Source organism: Protopterus annectens, chromosome 9.part0 (assembly GCF_019279795.1).
Source record: "Protopterus annectens isolate FY-2018-M chromosome 9.part0, PAN1.0, whole genome shotgun sequence".
In the NCBI taxonomy this organism is placed as follows: Eukaryota; Metazoa; Chordata; order Ceratodontiformes; family Protopteridae; genus Protopterus; species Protopterus annectens.
The window spans coordinates 1,435,839,649-1,435,861,018 of NC_056743.1; the positions used below are offsets into that span (position 1 = coordinate 1,435,839,649).

Below are 21,370 nucleotides of genomic sequence, written 5' to 3' on the forward strand. Positions count from 1 at the left end.
CAGTCGGCCAGAATTCCAAAGTCTTGGTCCGGCATCGGTTGCTGTCGCTTCTTCCCTGATGTCAGAGCACCTGGGGTATATCAGAGGCATCCAATGCCATTTTCTTCAGTTTTTCTTGCCCCAGATGTCAGGTGCCCCTAATAGGCAAAAAAAAAAAAAAAAATATATATATATATATATATATATATATATATATAGCTATCTTGAAAAAAGTAAAACAAAACCCTTCAGCACAAGCAAATACACCACAGAGGTTGTACAGAATAGAGATAAGTTCAGCTAGTTTTAGAGGGGATGGAGGGAGGGTAACCTGGACTGCATCAGGGTATACACTCGGACATCTACATTTATGGTAGGTACAAAACTGTACTATGTTCATCGTGTTACCCTGCTGCAGTCATCACACTTGGGTAGAATCCCAAAGCTAAGGATGTGCGGACGAGTCAAACAGGGTTAGAGGGGGCTAGAAGGCCCTGCAAAACTGCAGTGGCGAAGCCCGCTCTGGTCTTAGAGTAAAGTGATAAGTGATAATGTTTGGTAAAGGTGTGTACTGAACTTCAAGTTGCAGCTTCCAGAATATCCTTGGTTGGTACCCCCCTGAGGAAAGCTGTAGATGTAGCTGTTGCCCTGGTAGAGTGGGGCCTTATGGTGGCAGGAACTGGTTTTCCATGGTGGGTGCAGCAAAAACGTATGCAATGTCCTATCCATTTGGAAATGGTTTGTTTTGAGATCGCCTTTCCTTGTGATGCTGTAGCATAGGATACAAGAAGCTGGTCAGATTTTCTGAAAACCTTAGTTTTATCCAAGTAGTAACGTAGCTGTCTGTGAATGTCCAAGGAATGCAGGAGTCTTTTCTCCTTTGTTCTGTGGATTTGGAAAGAAGGTGGGTAAATGGATGGTTTGATTTAGGGCCACACTGGATACCACCTTAGGCATAAAGGAGGGGTTAGTTCGTAGACAAACCCTGTCTTGATGAAAAGTGAGGAAAGGCTCTACTGCCATTAGTGCCTGAAGCTCTGAAACTCTTCGAGCTGAAGTGATTGCTAGCAGCAGGGCAGTCTTCCATGATATAAACTTTAAGTTTTTAACTTTAATATCTTTGTAGAAATTTCTGATCTCATATATGTTGTATATAAAAAAAAAAAAAAAAAAAAAAAAAAAAAAATTTTTATATTGTCTACCATTTTTTCAAACAATGTATTGATACGCTGTATGACTAGATACTATCAAATTTCGCATTGAATGTCGTTAACCATTTACTTGAATATTTTCTTGTTTTGGATATTTTTTACTCTTAGATGTGTATTACCTATACTAAAATCTTCTTATCCTTTATGCTTTTGTTTTATGTGTATTTGTATTCTCTAATCTTGTTTTAACCAATGGAGCTTTTCTCCCCGGGCCTCCACTGAAAATGGACATTGATCCAGCTGGACTAGCCCGGTCAACAAATGTAAAATAAAATAATAAAATAAATAAAGTCATCTGAGAAAGCTGGTTCAAAAGGAGGTAGTGTGAGTTTTTCCAGAACAAAATTGAGGTCCCAAGTAGGTGTTGGTGCTCTCCTGGAAGGCCTAATGTTCTTGGCCCCTCTGAGAAACTGCCTTAAGAGTGGATGTGAAAATAAGGGAGGATCCGTGTTGTAGTGAGCAGAAATGGCTGAGGTGTGGATTTTAATAGATGAAAAAGAAAGCCCTTTGTGTAACATCTCAGTTAGATTTTGCAGAATCTGAGGTCAGGCTGAAGGATATTTTGGCCTTTAGCTTGGTTCCAGGCGCAAAACCTTTTCCATTTGTCTGAGTAGGCTTTCCTGGTGCTGGGCCTCCTGGCCTCCAGAATAACGTCTTGTGAGAGAGGAGCTGGCTGGTTGTCTAGGTGATTTGCCATGCAGCCAAGTTTAAGGTTCTGAGCTGGCTGTGTAGAATATGATGGTCTTGCTGTGTGAGCAGGTGGGTAATTTGTGGTAGAATCCATGGTGGGCCCTGGGCCATATTCCTTAATAGCGGGTACCAGTGCTGGCGTGGCCAGTCTGGAGCAATGAGTATCATTCGGGGGTCTCTCCATCCTGACTTTCAGTAGCACCTTTGTGAGAAGGGGTAGTGGAGGAAAGGCATATACTGTTAGCATTTTCCAACTGAATGAGAGTGCGTCCACTTTCCATGCTTGTTGGTGAAAAGTCCTTGTGCAAAACTTTGTTAGCTGATAGTTTTGAGGGCTGGCAAACAGGTCTATGTCTAGGAGCCCCCACTTATGAGTTATCCTTGTGAATACTTGTGGGTCCAGTTTCCATTCGTGGGGATCCATGATGTTTCTGCTTAGGTCGTCTGCCAATATGTTCTTTTTTCCTGGCAGGAACTGAGCTTGTAATTGAACTTGGTAAGCCAGTGCTGTGTTCCACAAGGTCATTGCTTGCCTGCATAGAGGGTAGGAGTGTGTGTCCCCTTGTTTGTTTATGTACCACATTACTGTGGTGTTGTCTGTCCTTATGATAAGCTGTCCTGGATGCAAGAGGTCCTTGAAGGCTGTCAGAGCATTTTGTACAGCTAGCATTTCTTTTTGATTGATGTGCAGATTCCTTTGATCTGCTGTCCATAAGCCTTGAACGCACCGTCCTGCCATGTGTGCCCCCCAGGCATAGTCCGATGCATCTGTTGTCATAGTTTGCCTGGCTGGGGGTAGGGTGAAAAGGCTAACCCTTGTTAAGGTGACAAGCCTGTGACCACCATAGAAACTCCTGTTGAAGGCAGGGAATGAGAGCTATCATTGTTTCCAAGCTGTGGCTGTGTTGAGTCCATATGCTTTTTAGGTACCATTGTAATTTCCTCATATGCAGTTTTGCAAATGGTAGTAGTATGCAAGATGCCATGAAGCCCAAGGCCTGCAGAATTTTTCTTGCAGGGAGTTGAGTCTTTGTTGCCATTGTTCTGAAGTATTGAGTTAATTGTAGTTGTTTGTCTGGCGTCAGATAAGCCATCTGGGCCGTTGCATTCAAGCTGGCACCCAGGAATGTCATAGTTTGTGAGGGCACTAGTTTTGATTTCTGTTCATTTACTGTGTACCCTAGGCAACTTAGAAGATGTCTTAGAAAAGCCAGGTGTTGTAAGAGAATGTCCTTGCTTTCTGCTTGTATGAGACAATCATCCAGGTATGGGTATATTTGAATTCCCCTCTGTCTGCAGTATGCAATTACTGGTGCCAGGCATTTTGTGAAGACCCTGGGCACAGTAGATAAGCCAAAGGGCAGTGCAGAGAATTGGTAATGGGTTGAACCTGCAATGGAACGGAGGTATCCTTCTGCAATTTTGTCTGATAGGGACATGCAGGTATGCCTCCTTGAGGTCCAACGTTACTAGCCAAGCTTTCTTGCCCAACATGGGAAGAAGCTGCTGTAGTGTTAGCATCTTGAATTTGGGTACTTGCAAGAAGGTGTCTAAAATCGAAAAGTCCAGAATGGGTCTCCAAGCATTGTCCTTTCTGGGGACTAGAAAGAGCCTTGAGTAAAATCCTTGGCCTTGCTCCTGTGTAGGTACCAGTTGGATGGCTCACGTCCATGAGAACTGTAATTTGTTTTTGTGCCTCTGCCCATTGATTTTGTGGCAGGTTTGGCATTCCTTTTATCCTTGGCAAGGTGTGGAAATGGAATCTGTACCCGTGTGAGATAATGTCTAGGACCCATTTGTCCTTTGTGACGATGCGCCAGTTGTCTGCAAAAAGTGCTAACTTTTCTCCCAAGGGAGCTGCCAAGAGGGTTTTGCATGGCAGTTTGATGTTTAAGTCATTGTGTTTGCCTTCTAGTGGTTTGGGACCTGTCTTCTCCTCCCTTCTGTGTTGTAGTGCCCCATTGGCGAGGTTTGTAAGGGATTTGTGCTTGTCCTCTGCCCCTTGGGCGCCTGTATTTACCCCTCTGAGGCCTGTCAGAAGCTGGAAAGGACCAATTTTTTGTTGGCCAATTTCTGCTGAAGCGTGGGGGCTGTACCTGTAAGAAATCTTTGACAGTCTGCATAGCTTTTGCCTTATCCTCCATTTTCTTCAAAAACCTCCTCTGCTTTAACCCCAAATAAAACATCCTGCTGTAAGGACGCATCCAGTAACTTTGCTTTAACATGATCAGGCAGAGATTGTTCCTTTAACCAAGCATGCCTACGTATAACAGACCCAGTAACAGCTGCTCTGGAGGAAGCTTCCAAGGCATCAAAACCACATTGTAAAGTATGTTTGCCCACCTGTTCAGCTGCATGCAACAGATCTTGCATTTCCTTGAGTTCAGACTGTTGAGGGAGCGTGCCCATCTTTTGTTTTATTTGAGACATAAGGAATTGCTGTTATTTAAGCATGTGAAATTGACAATTTAGTGCTCTCATAGCTAGAGTAGTTGAGGTGTAAAACCTTCTTCCCCCACCTATCTAGTGCTCTGGAGTCCCTTTCCAAAGGTACAGGATTTTTAGCCATAGAAGCCTTAGCCCCTTTGGGACCCTGGGAGATTGTCTCTGGATCAGCAGCAGGGATTTTGTAAAGGAATTTGTGAGAGTCAGGCACTCTATAGTATCTATCTGGTTTGGCTGGAGCAGGAGGCAGAGAATCTGGATTTAAACTAGATTCTAAGAAAACATCATCTACTATGTCCAAAACTGGGGGGATACCAAGAGGTCTGTGCTGGGGAAGTAAAAGAAACTCCCGGAACCTTTTCTTTGAGTCAGAGTAGTCCTGACCTTCCCAGTGGAAGTGTTCCCTCATGGTGTGTAAGGTTTCCCCAAAGGAGTAGTCTTCCGGGGGAGAAGCTGAGGGAATTGAGTCTTCAGCATCAGAATCTTCATAAGAGGGAAAGGAGTAATCCTGTTCCTCAGAGGAGCCTGAGGAAACAGACACCTGATCAGAGGAGGCATAATCCTCCTCCTGTCTAGGCCTTTTGTCAGGGGGGAAGTTGGGAACCCCCGATCAAAGAAATCAAATCTTCAGCCATTTTAAGTATCTGTTTCTTAGGCATAAGGCCTTGAACTGGAGACTGAAGTGTAGGTTTTTTGGTTTTAGAGGAGTCTTAAGCTTAGCATAAGATTTTATGGTGAGGGTAGTCTGTCTGAAGACACCTTCAGAAACCAAAGGTGTTTCCGCAGCACCGGCTTCCCCTCCTGCGATGTCGTCGGTAGGGCCTAAGGAAAAAGGCTGTGTCAGCCTAGAAATCTCTGCTGGGGGATCCGATGCGGCCTGGGGATCCAATTCAGCGGTAGCCAGGGGCTGCGTAGGCGATTCACTGAAAACCGGAGAACCGGCGACCGGGCCAGCCGAAGCCTCGGAGTCTGGCTGGGATCTAGGCTGCCTGTCCCTATCCTTGCATTTTTTATGCACGCCGGTAGTCGGTTGCTCCGACGGCATAGTGTAATTAAATTTTCTACCGAAGTAGTGTCGTGCGAAATCAAAGCGACGCTTTATAGTTCGCTTAGTGAACCTAGCACAAAAACGACAACCAGTGACGTCGTGGTCTGGGCCTAGGCAAGGTATACAAAAAGAATGAAAGTCCTTATGAGGTATTTGCTTCTCACAAGAAATGCAATTAACTTTTTCTGACATCGGACTGAGGCAAGAAAAGGTTCCCCAACGGGGTACTTAGCTTTGAAGACTTTGGACTGAAACTCTATTCAAAAATCTCAGGTGTTGGCCGACCGGCACTTGCGAACTGCTTCTGCTTCGGGCCCCACGCGGCAAGAAAGACTGAAGAAAATGGCGTTGGATGCCTCTGATATACCCCAGGCGCTCTGACGTCAGGGAAGAAGCGACAGCAACCGACGCCAGACCAAGACTTTGGAATTCTGGCAGACTGCGGGACCGCCTGACTGCAGGATAACCCAAGTGTGATGACTGCAGCAGGGTAACACAATGAACATCTGGCAGGTTTTCAGGACTTCTACACAGATTAAGTTTGATGTCTGATTCTCAAAAACGATAAACTATATCCCTAAATGCGTACAAGTACCTTTTCATTCTGTATACCTCCTTACTCTCCCTTCACTTACTTCCTTACTGCTATCTAATTCTCTTCCTTGAATCTCTCTCTAAATACCATAAGCCTGTTTCTCCCTCACTTTATATTGCAATTCCTATTTGTATTAGACTAACCTACTGTTAACTTTTCTACAAACTGTCTAAAATTTCTCTAAATATTAAATGATTGTCATATACATTTCACCGATTCTTAACTAATGTTTTTATATTATGTTTAATTTGTTACAATTTAAACAACAGATGTTTTTGTTTTATTTTTGAACATTATAAAATTATTTTCTTAAACGTTTTGTAACTAGAAAACCTCCTCAGCTGGTCTACCCACCATCTCCCCCAAGAAATTAGAAGTTATGTACTCACCATAACGTTCCATCTGAGTAGGTGTATTCATTTGTCTGCAACCTGTGGTTATGGATCCGATATCGGATCCGAACCGGCATGGTTTTCCAGCTATGGATCCAAGCTCTCAGCTCCTCCCCTCACCCATAATGCCCTGCTCTACCCTCATGACCTCAGATCGAGTTTGCCAACAGCAACAACACCCTGAAAAGGGTAACAGATAATATGCAGGAAACTGAAAGGCCAGGGGGATAGGAGGGCGGGATGGTTGCAGACAAATGAATACACCTACTCAGATGGAACGTTATGGTGAGTACATAACTTCTAAATCTGAAGTAGGAGATTCATTTGTCTGCAACCTGTGGGACAGAGTCCCCAGCTACCTGAATCTTGGCGGCCATCATGGAAGGATATTCGAGCACCGCTGAGCCAAAGGATGCTCTACCCCTAGATGCAAGATCCAACTTATAGTGGGAGATAAAAGTATGAGATGAAGCCCACGTGGCTGCTGCACAAATATCATCTAGAGGAATCCTAGCCTTGAAGGCTGCCGAGGTAGATACTGACCGGGTTGAATGGGCATGAACACCCTCCGGTCGGGCCTTCCTGAAGCTTGATAAGCCAATAAGATGCACTGTGAAATCCAGCGGAGAGAGAAACTTTAGAAATTGGCTTGCCCAAATTAAATTTTGCAAAGGAAATAAACAACTGGTCGGATTGCCTATGACCAGCCGTCCTGTTTAGATAAAATCTAAGTTGCCTGTGGACATCTAAAGAGTGAAGCTTATTTTCACCTTTATTTTCATATTTAGGGAAGAAAACAGGGAGGTTAATGGACTGATTGATGTTTGCTTCAGAAGCGACTTTAGGAAGAAAGGACGGGTTGGTCCTGAGGTAGACACGGTCCGGATGAAATACCAAGTAAGGAGGTTTAGCTGATAATGCTTGAAGCTCTGAAACTCTCTTGGCCGATGTAATGGCTACCAAAAAGGCTGTCTTGTAAGACAAGAACTTGAGATCCACCGTAGCCGCTGGTTCGAAGGGGCGGTCAAGGCCTGGAGAACCAAAGAGAGGTCCCAAGGAGGAACCGCTTGTTTTACAGGGGCCTGAGAAGAAAAGTACCTTTAAGGAAAATTTTACACAATTTGGCTGACATAAGAGGATTAGAGTCATGGCCAATGTGATAATGAGAAATTGCCGCCAGTTGTACTTTGACTGTGGAACTGCTGGCACCATCGTTAAAAAGAGTGGTTAGAAAGTCAAGCACTAAGGGAGAGGTACCGTGAAGGATTCAGGCCTTGCCGCTCACCACAAAGAAAACCGTTTCCACTTGCTGCGGTAGACCTTCCTAGTGGACGGTTTATGAGCTGCCACCAGAATTGCCTTAACAGGTGACAAAATACCGGGAGTCCTGATCAAGAGTGGAACTGGAGCAGCCAAGCGGTCAGCTTCAGGTTGTCCAGATTCGGAGGAGGTATGCAGGATGGATGGGATATCAGATCCGGAATGGGATCTAGAATCCAAGGAGGATTCACCGAGTGAGACCTTAGGAAGGGGAACCAGATCTGTTGAGGCCAAAATGGAGCAATGAGAATCATTCTGCAACCCACCCGAGAGGCTTTCTGAAGAACTTGGAGCATCAGAGGCAAGGGTGGATAAGCATACAGAAGACCGGGTGGCCAAGCATGCACCAGAGCGTCTCTTGGGGAACCTCCGGGGGGAGGTATCAGAGCGAAAAAACTGTCGCACTTGGTGTTTGAGGGAGAGGCAAAAAGATCGCATGAAGGAGTTCCCCACTGTGCGAATATGCTTTCCGCTACTTGACAATTGAGAGACCACTCGTAAGGGGTCAGAATGGTGCGACTGAGCTTGTCCGCTAGGATGTTGGACCGACCCGGAATGTGCGTTGCTATTAGAAAGCGGTTGGTGGAGATTGCCCATTCCCAAACTCTCATGGCTTCTCGACAAAGAGGGTAAGACCTTGTTCCCCCTTGCTTGTTGATGTACCAGACCACAGACATGTTGTCCGATTGAATCGCAATTGTTCCCAAGGGAAGAAAATCCTGAAGTGCTAGCAACGCTAAGAGCACTGCTCTCATCTCTAGAACGTTGATATGCAGTAAGGTCTCTGAATCGTTCCACGTTCCGGCCCGCAAAATGCCCCCCCCCCCCACCCGAGGCGGGAGGCGTCCGTGGTCACCATGGTGAGAGGGGGAGAAGCACAAAATGGGCGGCCCTCGTGGAGAACTGGGGAGTGAAGCCACCACAAGAGGGACCGCTTGCAAGCCTTGCTGATCGCAATGGGATGATGCATAGGGAGAGCAAGGTAAGACCACTGTACTAAGAGAGTCCACTGTAGGATGCGCATATTGAGCCTGGCAAGAGGGAGAAGTGCTATAGCAGACGCCATGGACCCTAGAGCCCTCAGGACCAACTCCGCCGGAACAGAACTTGAGTGGAGAATGGCCCGCACCTGGAGCTGCAGATTTTGAACTCTGTCCGCAGTGAGGAAGGCTCGTAAACTCCTTGTGTCTAGCCTGGCCCCTATAAAATCTAAGAGCTGTGTGGCCAGGTTGGATTTCTTTGTATTTATTGTAATGCCCAGAAAAGGAGCAAGATGGAGAAAGGAGTCTCACGCCAATAATAGTAGATGCCTTGTTGGGGCGGTAAGCCAGTCGTCCAGGTAGGGAAAGACCTGCACCCCCTGAAGCCTCAGGTGGGCCGCTACCACTGCTAATACTTTGGTGAACACCCTGGGGGCTGTGGTGAGACCAAAGGGAAGGACCCGGAACTGGTAGTGACTGGCTCCCAGCCGGAAGCGGAGGAACCTCCTGGAGCGCCTGTCCATCAGGATGTGGTAGTACGCGTCTTTGAGGTCTATCGAGCACATCCAGTGATTTTCTCCCAGAAGGGGGAGAATAGATTGCAGAGTGACCATTCGGAATTTTTCTTTGGGGACTGCCAGATACAAGAGAGAAAAGTCTAGAATTGGTCTTAGTTCCCCCGTCTTCTTTGGCACTAAAAAGAACCTGGAGTAGAACCCTGATCCGATCTGGTCTGGGGGGACGGGCTGGATGGCTCTTTTCTTTAGCAGATGGCCAATTTCTGCCAAAGCGGCCTCCCGTTGACCGGGTGGAACGTCTGGGAGGGACATCAACTTTGGGAGGTGAAGAAAAGGGATGCGATATCCTCTGGATATGATTTGGAGAACCCAGCGGTCTGATGTTATGGACTCCCATGCCGCTAGGTGCCCCGAAAAACGTCCCCCGACTGCCTCCAGAGTGGAGCAGCCGGGCAACCCCTCAGGGCTGCTGCGCGGGCCGTTCAGAGAAGGGTTCCCTGGACCCAAAGTTTCTGGGAGCCCCTCTGCCTCTAGGGCGGCGTCCTCCCTGTCCTCCTCTGCCACGGAAGGACTGGTTGTCCGGAGCAGTCTGGGACTGCTGCGACTTTCGGAACCACATCTTCTTCTGACCCTTTTGGTTCCTAGAGTAGGGCCTCTGGGGTGCAGAGAAGCGGATTCCGACGGCAGACAGCGTCTTCCCATCCTTCTCGCTCTGGGTCAACGTTTCGCGAACGCTTTTGCCAAAGAGAGCAGAACCATCAAAGGGGGCGTTCGCAAATGACGCTTTGAAGGGCTCAGAAAAATCGCAGTGACGGAGCCAGGCCTGACGTCTAGTGACTAGGCCTGCCCCTGTGGCTCTAGCGGCGCCTTCCGTAGCGTGGGAGAGTAGCAGCATAGAGGTATTAGTAACTGACCTAAGAGTGGCCATGCGGGTGGAGTGCAGCACCTTGTCCTCCTCCGACATGGACTCTGGGGGAGATGCAGCGTATTCTTTAATGAGATCTCGCTGCATCCTAATAACGTGTGCCAAGTAGTTCAGCGCCCTTACCGAGAAGGTCGCTGAACTAAACATCCGCTTCCCCAAGCGGTCCATCATCCGAGACTCCTTGCTCGGGGGATGGACTGAGGGACTCTCCTGAGCAAGTTCCCTCTTGGTGGCCGCCGTCAACATGGCATCTACCGGAGGCCCCTTACTCCAATGGGCACGGTCGGACGGTAGGCTAAGGATCCTATCGGGCCTCTTAGGAATTGGCTCCATGGTGTCCGGTTCCTTCCACGCCCTGGTGGTAATGAGGTCCACCAGGGGGTCGGCAGGAGGGGACACCCAAGAGGTAGACGGGCCCGCTTCAAATGCCTCCAAGAACACGGACTCATCCGAGGAAGACTTGGGGGCAGACCACCCCCCCCTTATACGGAGCATTTCCATGATGTCTCCAAATGAGACATCCTCGGGGGGTGACCGTGGGGAGCCTTCCCTTCCTCCAAGTCCGTGTCTTCCGTGAGAGACTCGGGAGTCAATGTGCCTCCTTTGCACGTATGCTTGCGAGGGACATCCTCTGGGGGGCTGTCAGAGGACTCCTCGCAAGCCGCAACCTGTTCCATTGGAGCAACTTGGGGCACAGAAGCGGGCTGTCCCAAGGGCCGGATGGTGGAAGCCTGGCCCAGTGCAGAGGGAGCGGGACGGAGCGAAACAAGTGCCGGGGTCCGGAGACCCTCAACAGGGCCCTCTCCACTACATCAAAGCCGAAGGAGCCGACCTCGACCAAAGGATCCGACAATCGGCTCCCCTCGGATCCGAAGAGGATCGGAGCCGGCGCGGCACTCGGATCCGAGGACAGTGCGCTCCGACACAGACGGCGCCGAAGGAGCACTGATCCCCGGATCCGAGGCTCGGATCCAGGCTCCGAGGTCGGATCCGATGCACTCGAGGGCAGGGTCGGATCCGGTACAAAGTACTATCGGCGCCGACCCACCCCGCCCGGCTGCTCGGCTCCAGTTGCTCCGAGCCGGGTAGCGGGTCGGAGAAGGAGCAATCGGTTTAAAAGGGTGTTGAGCTCCCCAGAGGGGAGGCAAGAGCACTCCCATCTGCATCTGGGCCTGGATGAACCTTCTCATCATCCGGTCCAGATCAGCATCGAAAGGCTGTGTGGATCTCGGCGAGGCTACCGAGGTAGGCCTGGAGTGCCTCCTCGATAGCCTCGACGGAGATCGGGTCTCCTCCTCCTCAGGTCCCGTGAAAACACACAGGAGACCGGAGCCGAGAAGGAGGAGACCGAGCGACGGAGCCGGGAGAAGCCGCTTGGCTGGCGGGCCGAAACAGAGGTCTCGGCCGCCGCTTATGGTGCTTCTCCCTCCGGTCCTTTTAGCATCCCTCTCCTCCAACCAGAAGCGGGAGGTTGAGTCCCAGGAGGAGGAGGGGTGCCGAGAGGAATAACCGTGAGCACGGTTACTCCGGGAAGGAGCGGAGGTCGGAGCAGAGTCCGGCGGTAAAGGACCGCCAAAACAAGCTTGGACCTCCGCTCCTTCAATGCCCTGAGGTTGAACCCTGCACAAATGGAACATCCAGATGTGAGGTGTTCAACCCCCAGGCATCTAACACACCGAGTGTGGGCATCAGCTGGGGAAAGCTTATGGCCACACTCGGAGCATTTAGAAAATATAGACTTGGGCTGGTCTGCCATCCTAGTCTAAAGAAAAAAAGTAGTTACCAAACTAAAGTAACTATACAAGTAATACACACACAGGCCCAACACACACACTCTACGCCAACAGCGAGGGGAGGGATAAAACTTTTAGATTACCTCTAAAAAGTAAAAAAATATCAAAGGGGAAACGTACTCTTTCACTCAAAAAATCAATACAAACTTCAAATTTCTAAAATTTAACAATAAAACTACCACTTAGCTTGAGAGCTTGAGAAACAAATCCAGTCACCATGCGCGGCAAACGAGATCTGAGGTCATGAGGGTAGAGCAGGGCATTATGGGTGAGGGGAGGAGCTGAGAGCTTGGATCCATAGCTGGAAAACCATGCCGGTTCGGATCCGATATCGGATCCATAACCACAGGTTGCAGACAAATGAATCTCCTACTTCAGATCTATCATTTTAGGTGATTTCAATATTGACTGGCAATCCTGTTCTGGCAACCATCCAACCCATCATGTAAACCTTCATGGCTTCACCCAACTAGTCCAGTCGCCAACCAGGATAAATAAAAACTCCAGTAAGCACACTACCCTGGATTGGATGCTAGTCAGTAAGAGCCTCCAGTCACATATAACAGGCTGCTTATCAGATAGCCTCAGTGATCACTCCCCAACATTCCTACTCAAAAAATACCTATACCAAGCTAAACCTGTCATCTACCGTCAAATACGTAAAAAACTAAACTTTAACCCACTCACATTCATCTCATCCCTCAAAGAATGCAACTGGCATTCTCTAAAGTACCTCAGTCTTGATGACGCAGTTGAATTTTTTAATACTACCTTCCTGAGCATCCTTAATTACCATGCCCCCATACGACTTTCCAGAACCAAAGCACAACCCTCCCCATGGCTACAGAAAACCACTAAATCAGAAATGAAAAACCGGGATAAAGCCTGGGAGCACTGGCGCGAAACTAAAACCCCCTCAACTAGACAAAAATCCTAGAACTACGCAATAGAGTCAAAAAGCTAATAAAACAGGACAAATTCCAATACTACCAGTCTGCCCTAGACTCCTCACAACACAGCCCCAAACAATTCTGGTCCTCCATAAACTCCAACCTCCACCCAGGTAAAGTCAGTACCCCTCCTCCTAACATCCCTCACTCCTCAGAAAATATTGCTACCTCATTCAACACACACTTCACCCAAACCATACTATCACTAGCTAAACAACACAACCCCCCTCCCCTCCAACCCACACCTTCAACTAGTAATCTCCCCACTGCCTTCTCTTTTTCTCCTGTACCTACCTCCAACATAAAAAAAACTCTCAACTAAACTTAAGCCCAACAAATTAGCAGCAGACAACCTCCCAAGTAAATACTTACAAATCGCAGCTGATGCTCTGGCCTACCCAGTATCCATCTTGATTAACCGATCTCTGTCAGAAAGTTACGTTCCCACACTGTGGAAAGTATTGCATATAATTCCCCTCCACAAAGACGGACCCTCCACAGAACTAACCAATTACCGCTCCATAGCTATTCTCTCTCCACTCTCCAAAATACTAGAGAGATGCATACACTCTCAGGTCTCACACTACCTCCTTACTAACAACCTCCTTTCCAGTACTCAGCATGGTTTCTGACCAAACCATAGCACCACCACTGCCTTACTCTCCTTTACTAACACTATCCTTCAGCATAAAAACAATGGCTATCTCTCCTCTGCTACTTTCCTAGACCTATCTAAAGCATTTGACATGGTCCCACACAAACAACTTATCTCTGTCCTCAATAACCCATCCTTCTCTCAATCAGTCACCAACTGGTTTCAGAGTTACCTGTCTGACCGCCAACAATCCGTTGTATGGGAGAATGACATCTCTCTCCAACTACCTGTCTCCACAGGGGTTCCCCAAGGATCCATCCTTGGACCCCTACTCTTCTCTGTTTACACCAATAATCTAGCCTCTGCCATCAAACATGGCACACTCATACAATATGCAGATGACTCAACCATCATCTGCTCAGCCCAGTTCCTACCCAAACTGCAAAAAGTCACACAGGAAACCTTTTCCTCTGTTGGAACTTGGTTATCTGATGCCCAATTAATACTCAACCCAAACAAAACTAAACTACTCATCTTCCAACCTACCAAACATACTCAAAACAACTCTCACTTTAACATCACAACAAAAGACACCACTATATACCAACTGAACACACCAAATTGCTAGGAGTGGAAATAGACAATAAACTAAAATTTGACATTCACATATCCATAACCATAAAAAAAGTCCACAAAAAACTAGGAGCGTTATACAGAAATAAGCAACTTTTCACCAAAGCAGCAAAGATTTCAAAAGCAAATTCCCACCTAATCTCCACCCTACTTTATGCCTCTCCAATATATACCAACCTAAGGCAATGCGATCTAAACAAGCTAGAGACCTGCTACAACAAAATCGCCAAATTCGCCACAGGGGCATCCTACCATAGTCACCACCGTCTCTCACTTGCTGAACTGGGCTGGCTTGAACTCCTTCACCTCCTTAAGTGGCATCAACTCTCACTCGCCCACAAACTAGTAAACCATCCTCTAAATGTCCCATCCCTCCAGAATCTATTCCAACCCTACCGCACCACCAGACCACTAAGATCCAGCAACAAAAATCACTTGCAGATCACTAAAGCCAATAACTCTGCTGGTGAAGCACTATTCTCTTGCACCATAGCCAAATTATGGAACTCCCTTCCACCCACAATTACCATTCGTGCCATCATGCACCCACTTCAAAACTTTACTAAAAGCGCACCTAAAAACATGCTGGCTATGCCCTTGCAACTCCCACTCTAATATCACCCACTCCATCCAACCACTACCTTTCTTTCCACTCCACTAACTACCTTGATTATAGCAAGCTTAGATGCTCATAAGCCTAGTACTTATTATACAGCAGGAACTTCTTATTGTAACATTTGTTAATGTGTGTTATGTACTTCACAGATAAAAATTCTAGTTGTCTACTGATGTACTATGTTCTTCATCTGTAAATATGTTGTAAGTAATTGCTATGTTAAATTGTTAATCGCTATGTAATCCAATGTAACTACTGTCTGTTTACTTTAACTGTGGAGCTTTTCTCCCTGGGCCTCCGCTGAAAATGGACCTATGTCCAGTCGGACACTCCCGGTCAACAAATGTAAAAAAATAAATAAAATAACTTGGCGCTTTTCTCCCCAGGCCTTCACAGAAAATGGGCTTCTACACAGTCAGACTTTCCTGGCAATCAAATGTCAATCAAATAAATACATTTATCAGTCCTACAATTGTTTTGTAGTAGTTTGAGGTGAGAGGCTTGGTTTTCCAACAAATTACTTTTTCCCCTTGGAAGCTCACATCTACAGATCTATAAATACTTCAGGACCATCTCTGACAAAATCCCCACATGAAAACGCCTTTCTTCTCACAGCTGTGACTTCCTTTACCAAATACAGAAGTCCGACATTTTATTACGTTAATAACTAAAAACACCAGGCATTAATAGCATTTCTGATTCTTCATTCATTCAGTCCAGAGATGTCTTATGAAAGGATAAAATTTACCTGCACGTGCTGTAATGTTATGATGCTATGGCTACTTGACTAATAAGAAAAACTGGCATGCATGTTCAAGTTTAAACATTCCTCACACCATGAAATTTTGAAAACATTCTTCAGCACTAATCCTTCTATACTTCATGCATACTGTATAACAAATGATACTTTGGGCACCAACTATTAGCCCAGTGAAAGCACAGCGCATTTGTACAGCATGTTTTAATCTGGACAGAAAGTAGTCTGTGATGTGGTGAAGCAGTCATAAGGATGTGCCCTCACATCTTCAGGATTCAGTCCTGAATTCTAAATCGGAGGCTAATGTCTGCATTCACCAACGTAGGTTTTTTTTTCAGTACTGATAGCTCACATCTGCATGACTCCTCTCCAAATTCCAACTTAAAGACACTTCTGACCACAACACATAAGCAAATGCAAACACATTTTTATTCATGTGATGAGATAGCCCAAACTGACAGTTTCCACACCAAAATTTAACCCTGAAGCTGTGAACTCCACATAACCAGCTAGAATTGGTGGAATAGTATTTCTGGAGAAAAATAACATTCTGTACACAGAAAATGCTCAGAAGACAAGTTTCTACCGCAAAGCTCCATGATTTACTTCAGAACTCTGTCACTGACAGCACATTAGCAATTGTTGAGACGTAGTGTTTTTTTATGTATGTATGACACTAAATGGATGCAGGAACCATTGCACAATTTCAGGGCTCAAAGTATATTAGTTATGCCCCCCCCCCCCAATACCTACTCAATGTAAAGGGAAGACCTAAGAGGTATATATGTATAGCTAAAGGCATGCAAAAAAACATTTCACAGTTCCAGGGCTCAAAAATACATGTCAGCATCCCCCCCTCCGGCCAAAAAAATACCCATATAACATGAAGGTAAGACCTCAAGAGCTGCAAGTATTCCAGAAGGTACTGTACATCGTATTCAGTACTGCACACAATTTTCAGAAAAATACACTGTGCAAATGCTAATCAATAACCATTTTAAGAAGTCACTTATGTACAGAAGAGGACAGAAGCCTCTAGCAGTAACAGACAAATAGTAAATGGGTGAAACTACAGTCTTTTGTTTTCCAAATTTTATCTTTCTCCTTGTGTTTGCAGACTTATCTTAGATTTCTAATGTGGTGGGTGGAGGTCACCCCAAAACAGTGCTTGAGACGTTTGTTCTCCATCATCTCTGTTTGATCCTGAACAGTTACTTATTTGTTCCTCTCATTATAGAGTTGAGTAAGGTTGTTACAAAAATTGCATAAAAGTGAAAAATACTCCCTTAAACAATACAAGCATGACGATTAACAGAAAAAAAACAAGACCTGGGGGGAGCAGAGAAATACAAGAAAGGCTGTTCTAAAATTAAAAGAAAACAGGAAACAGCTGACCTTGTACAGTTAGCAGTTAACACCTTTTAAAACTATAGAATCATGCGTCCATAACTGACTATTACATACTTGTCACAACACTTCAAGAGTAGACATACCTCTTATCATTACACCATGTGTGAGAAGAGTCAGTGCTAGGAGTGACTTTCTCCTTGACAGAACAGGAACTCTCAGCAGAGGGGAAAAAAAAACAGCAAAAGGCGGAGAGCTAGTGCTAGCCAGATCCCACTCTACATCTACTTACCTAAAAGAAAACTATTTACAGGAGATGTGGTTGGGATCCTAGGATGAAAACTGTTAAGAGAGCAATAGCTGCTTACATTGCAAAGTATCACTACAGATCTGCTATATCCAGTTACCTTACAGGTATTCTGAATTAAGACCTAGAAAATCCTACTCTCCTTCATTAATCATAAAGAAGTGGCAATGCCTCCACACCAAACAAATGTCCACCTTTCAGGAATCCAACCAAAAGAAGATTGGGTTCATTCAGAGTTGCATTTGACAGTTATGACTACCAACACCACAGTTTAAATCATTACCATACAAAATCTAAAAGCATTGATGAAAATGTGCAATACCTTTGGATACAGTTAGTGCTGGCGACCATTGTGACCTCAGAATATCAAGGCATATACTACCATTACTGTTAATATTTGGATGATAGATCTTCGTTGTAAATGCAACCTGTAAGTAAATAATGAGAAAAGTGCTGAAATGTAACTTTTTTCTTTAGATCTATAAGACTAAATTACATAACAATCGCAATTTCCAACAATCAATAATAATTAAAGAAAAGACATGAACAGGAATACTGAAATTTTAGCATATACAATTACATGTAAAATGATCTTCAGTTTTGATCCAAATCTAGCATCCCTATACAACTACTAGAATTAACTATGTATCCCATTATAATGTCCACTGTAAAATCTGACAAGCACCTTCTAGAGTACAGCATAAAATAAGATAAGCATGAGGGAGTAACATCCTAAAGTTACCAGAAGGAGAGAACAGGACAGGCAAATTAATAATTGAATTCACAGAAAGGAACGACAGAATACTGCAACAAAGAGAAGGACATCTATGGTTATGGTAAGATTTTACACAACTATTGTGTGTCCTTCTATTCAATGTTGCAGTATACCTTACTTACATATGGGTGAATGCCAAAGCTTATAAGGACCCCTAAGAGGAGGGAGGAGGAGAGGAGCTTTGAATGGAAGAGCTTTCCACAAGGCTACGGAGAATGGCTCTAGCAAATCCTGTTCTAGATGTAGAAATGGTGTCCAACTTATAATGTTTTGTGAAAGCATGCACAGACGACCATGTAGTAGCCTGTAAAATAGAGTTAGTAATCAGTCCTTTAAAGAATGCACCTAAGGAAACCACAGGCTTAGTGGAATGAGCCTTAACAGGAACAGAAAGTGTCTTACCATGGAAATCATAGAGCAGAATTGCCTTAGAAATCCAAGAAGTGTCTGTTTAGAGACAGGCAAACCCCGAGCATTGGGATGAAAAGAAAAACAGCTGATCAGACTTTTTGATAGCCTTAGTCTTGTCCAAATAAAATACGAGTCGTCTACGCATATCCAAGGTGTGCAAGATGCTTTCACTGGAGGATTGAGGAGAAGGCAAGAAAGTGGGCAACTGAATAGATTTGATTGAGAACTCATTTACCACCCTAGGCATAAAAGTACTGGTAACGTAGAGAGACCCTATCCTTGTGGAAAACCAGGAAAGGTGGAGAAGCTGTCAAAGACTGAATCTCAGAAACTCTCCTAGCAGAGGTTAAAGCCAACAGAAGAACTGTTTCCCCAAGTACAAAAATTTACAGAAGCTGAAACTGCAGGTTCAAAATGGGCCACAGTGAGCTCCTCTAAAACATAATTCAAATCCCAAGGAGGTGGAACTGGTTTCTTGGGAGGTTTAATATGAAAGACACCTTTAAAAAAGTTGTACTTCCAATCTGGAAGCCAAAGGTGGAAATAATGGCAGACATGCAGAAATTGCTGACAAGTGACCTTTTACTGACAAATAAGCCAAACCAGTATCAAGTAATTCTCACAAGAAAGAATGAACCACTGGAACATCCACTAAAAGTGGATCCAGATTTCATGAAAGAAACCAGACTGAAAACCTATTCCATTTGGATCAGTAAGATTTTCTAGTATTGGGCTTCCTGGCACCTATAAAAAAAAGGTGCCTGAAAGGAATCAGTTGATCACCAGCAGGGTCAGTTGTAAGGCTGATAAATGTGGATGAAGCATAGATCCCTTGTCTTGGGTGAGTAAGTCCCATCTGTGATGCAACTTCTGATGACTACCCTTGGCTAAATGCAGAAGAGGGAACCAATGCTGTCTTGGCCAAAAGAAGTCACCAGCAAGATATTTGGTTTGTTACTTTTTAAATAAGAGGGAAGGGGGGAATGCATAAAGAAACATCCCTTTCCATTTTAAAAGATATGACATCCACCTTCCAAGCCACAGGATGTGGGACTGGCACAAAATAGAAATTGTCTGTTCAGAGGGGAGGCAAATAGAGCCAGAAGAGGTGTACCCCACCGGTGGACCAAGTCCAGAAACACATCCCTGTGAAGCATCCATTCGTGGAACTGGCTCATGGACCTGCTTAACGAGTCTGCCATAATATTTTGATCGAATGGGACATACACTGCCTGAAGAGTCACCTTGTACTGAACTGCCAAATCCCATGCCACGAGAGCTAACCTGCAAAGAAGGTAAGACTTCACCTCCCCTGGTTGTTGACATACCAGAGTACCATGGTGTTGTCCATAAACACTGAGGACCTGATTGAAAGAGAAGATGAAAGGCCTGCAGAGCTAGAATAACAGTACTAATTTCTTTGATGTTGATATGCCCTTTCCTTTGAGAAAGGGACCAAAGGCCCTGTACCTTCTTTGAAGCAAATGTTGCACCCCAACGTGTCTGTGGCATCTGTGAACAACTGTTGAGTAGGCTGGGGCAGATAAAGAGCAAGTCCTGGATTCAGAGCAAGTTGTTGAATCCACCAAAGAAGCTCGTTTTTTAGGGTTAGCATGCTGTGTCCAAACTGATTTTAGGTACCAGTGAAATTTCCTCATGTGGAGCTTTGCAAGAGGCAGCATGGGAATTGTGGATACCATGAAACCTAGAAGTCTCAAAACCTCCCTGGCTGCAATGGAGGATAGAGGGAGAAGGTTTGTAAAGAAGGAAGTGAGGGACTGAATCTTGTCTGTTGTTAGAAAATCCATCACAAGATCTGTTCTGAACCTGCAGCCTAAAATATGTAATCTTGAGAAGGGGACAAGGAAGATTTTTTTTTTTTTTTTTTTTTTTTTATTGTGAACCCTAGACTTTGTAGGAAAAAGATGGCAATCTGCAGATTCTGAGTCAGCTGTTTTAATAGAGGATCCAGAAAAAGAAGATAATTCAGGTATGAATATGCCGGAATACCCTTGACCCTTAGAAAAACAATCACAAGGGCTAAGCACATTGAATACCCTTGGGCAATTGGAAAGGCAAGACAAAGAACTGAAAGTGAAAAGAAGCCACAGAGAAACGTAAACATTTTCTGTAAAGAGGATGGATGGGGATGTGAAGATAAGCATGTTTGAAGTCTAGAGAGACCATGTGAGAGTGAGGGGGAATTGGGGGAAACGTAGTCTGTAAAGACAGCACGCGGAACGATGGTACTATCAGAAATGTGTTTAAGTGGGAAAGATCCAAAATTGGTCTCCAAGGACCATCTTTTCTGGAGACAAGGAACATCCTTGAATAAAAATTTTGACCTCTTTGATCACTGGTACCTGCTGAATTGTGCCTTGTGAAAGTAACTCTTCTAGAACCTGTGGAAACAAATTCAACAGATTTGCAAGGGGCTGTGCAGTCTTCATGAAAGGGAGAAGGTTTTTCCAAGTCATGAAATAACCCTGCTGGATAATGGAAAGAACTCAAGAATTTCCAGCTTGGGCAACGGTGAGAGACAGAGGGGTAAGACTTGGAAGAGGCTGCTGGTAGTCACACAGGACTTTGCCTAGCTAGAAAGGACTGCTGGGAGGAAGGTGCAGAGCTAGTAGTCAGACTGTGGATGTCTCCTAGCAGTCGTTTTAGGTCTAGAATAAGCTAGAGAGGAAGATGGGCACACTGGTCTTCTAACAAAGGATGTTTTTGTAGGAAAATTCCTGTGGAATTTTGGAAAAGGAGAAACAAAAGGCTGCTTAAAATCTTGAAGTTCCCTTCACTTTTCTCGCAAAGTCTTAAATAAGTCTGCAGCTACAGAACCAGAAAGAGCCGATTTATCAAGAGGTGCATCCTACAATTTTGCTTTAATGTCATCTGGCAGTAGTTGAAGCCTCAGCCAGGAGTGCCTTCTAAGTACAGAACTAGATGCAGCTGCTCTGGAGGATGCCACAACAACAGAATGCCTAGCCACTTGAGAAGAAGCTGCTAAAAAGAGGCATTACCTGGTTCTTAATGTCAGAATATGAAGTTGGCCAAGAGCCTGAGAGGCCTGAGACAGTAGGGCC

The 21,370-nt window shown here is 45.3% G+C and overlaps 1 protein-coding gene across 1 annotated transcript in view; it reads right to left on the reverse strand.

Annotated features, from left to right (window-relative positions):
* Window positions 1-21,370, reverse strand: part of LOC122812113 (ubiquitin-conjugating enzyme E2 D4) — a 570,471-nt gene that overhangs the window by 141,953 nt on the left and 407,148 nt on the right. The window contains exon 5 of the mRNA XM_044084397.1: window positions 17,424-17,529. Coding sequence (XP_043940332.1) covers window positions 17,424-17,529 — 106 coding nt within the window. The remainder of the gene's footprint in view (window positions 1-17,423; window positions 17,530-21,370) is intronic.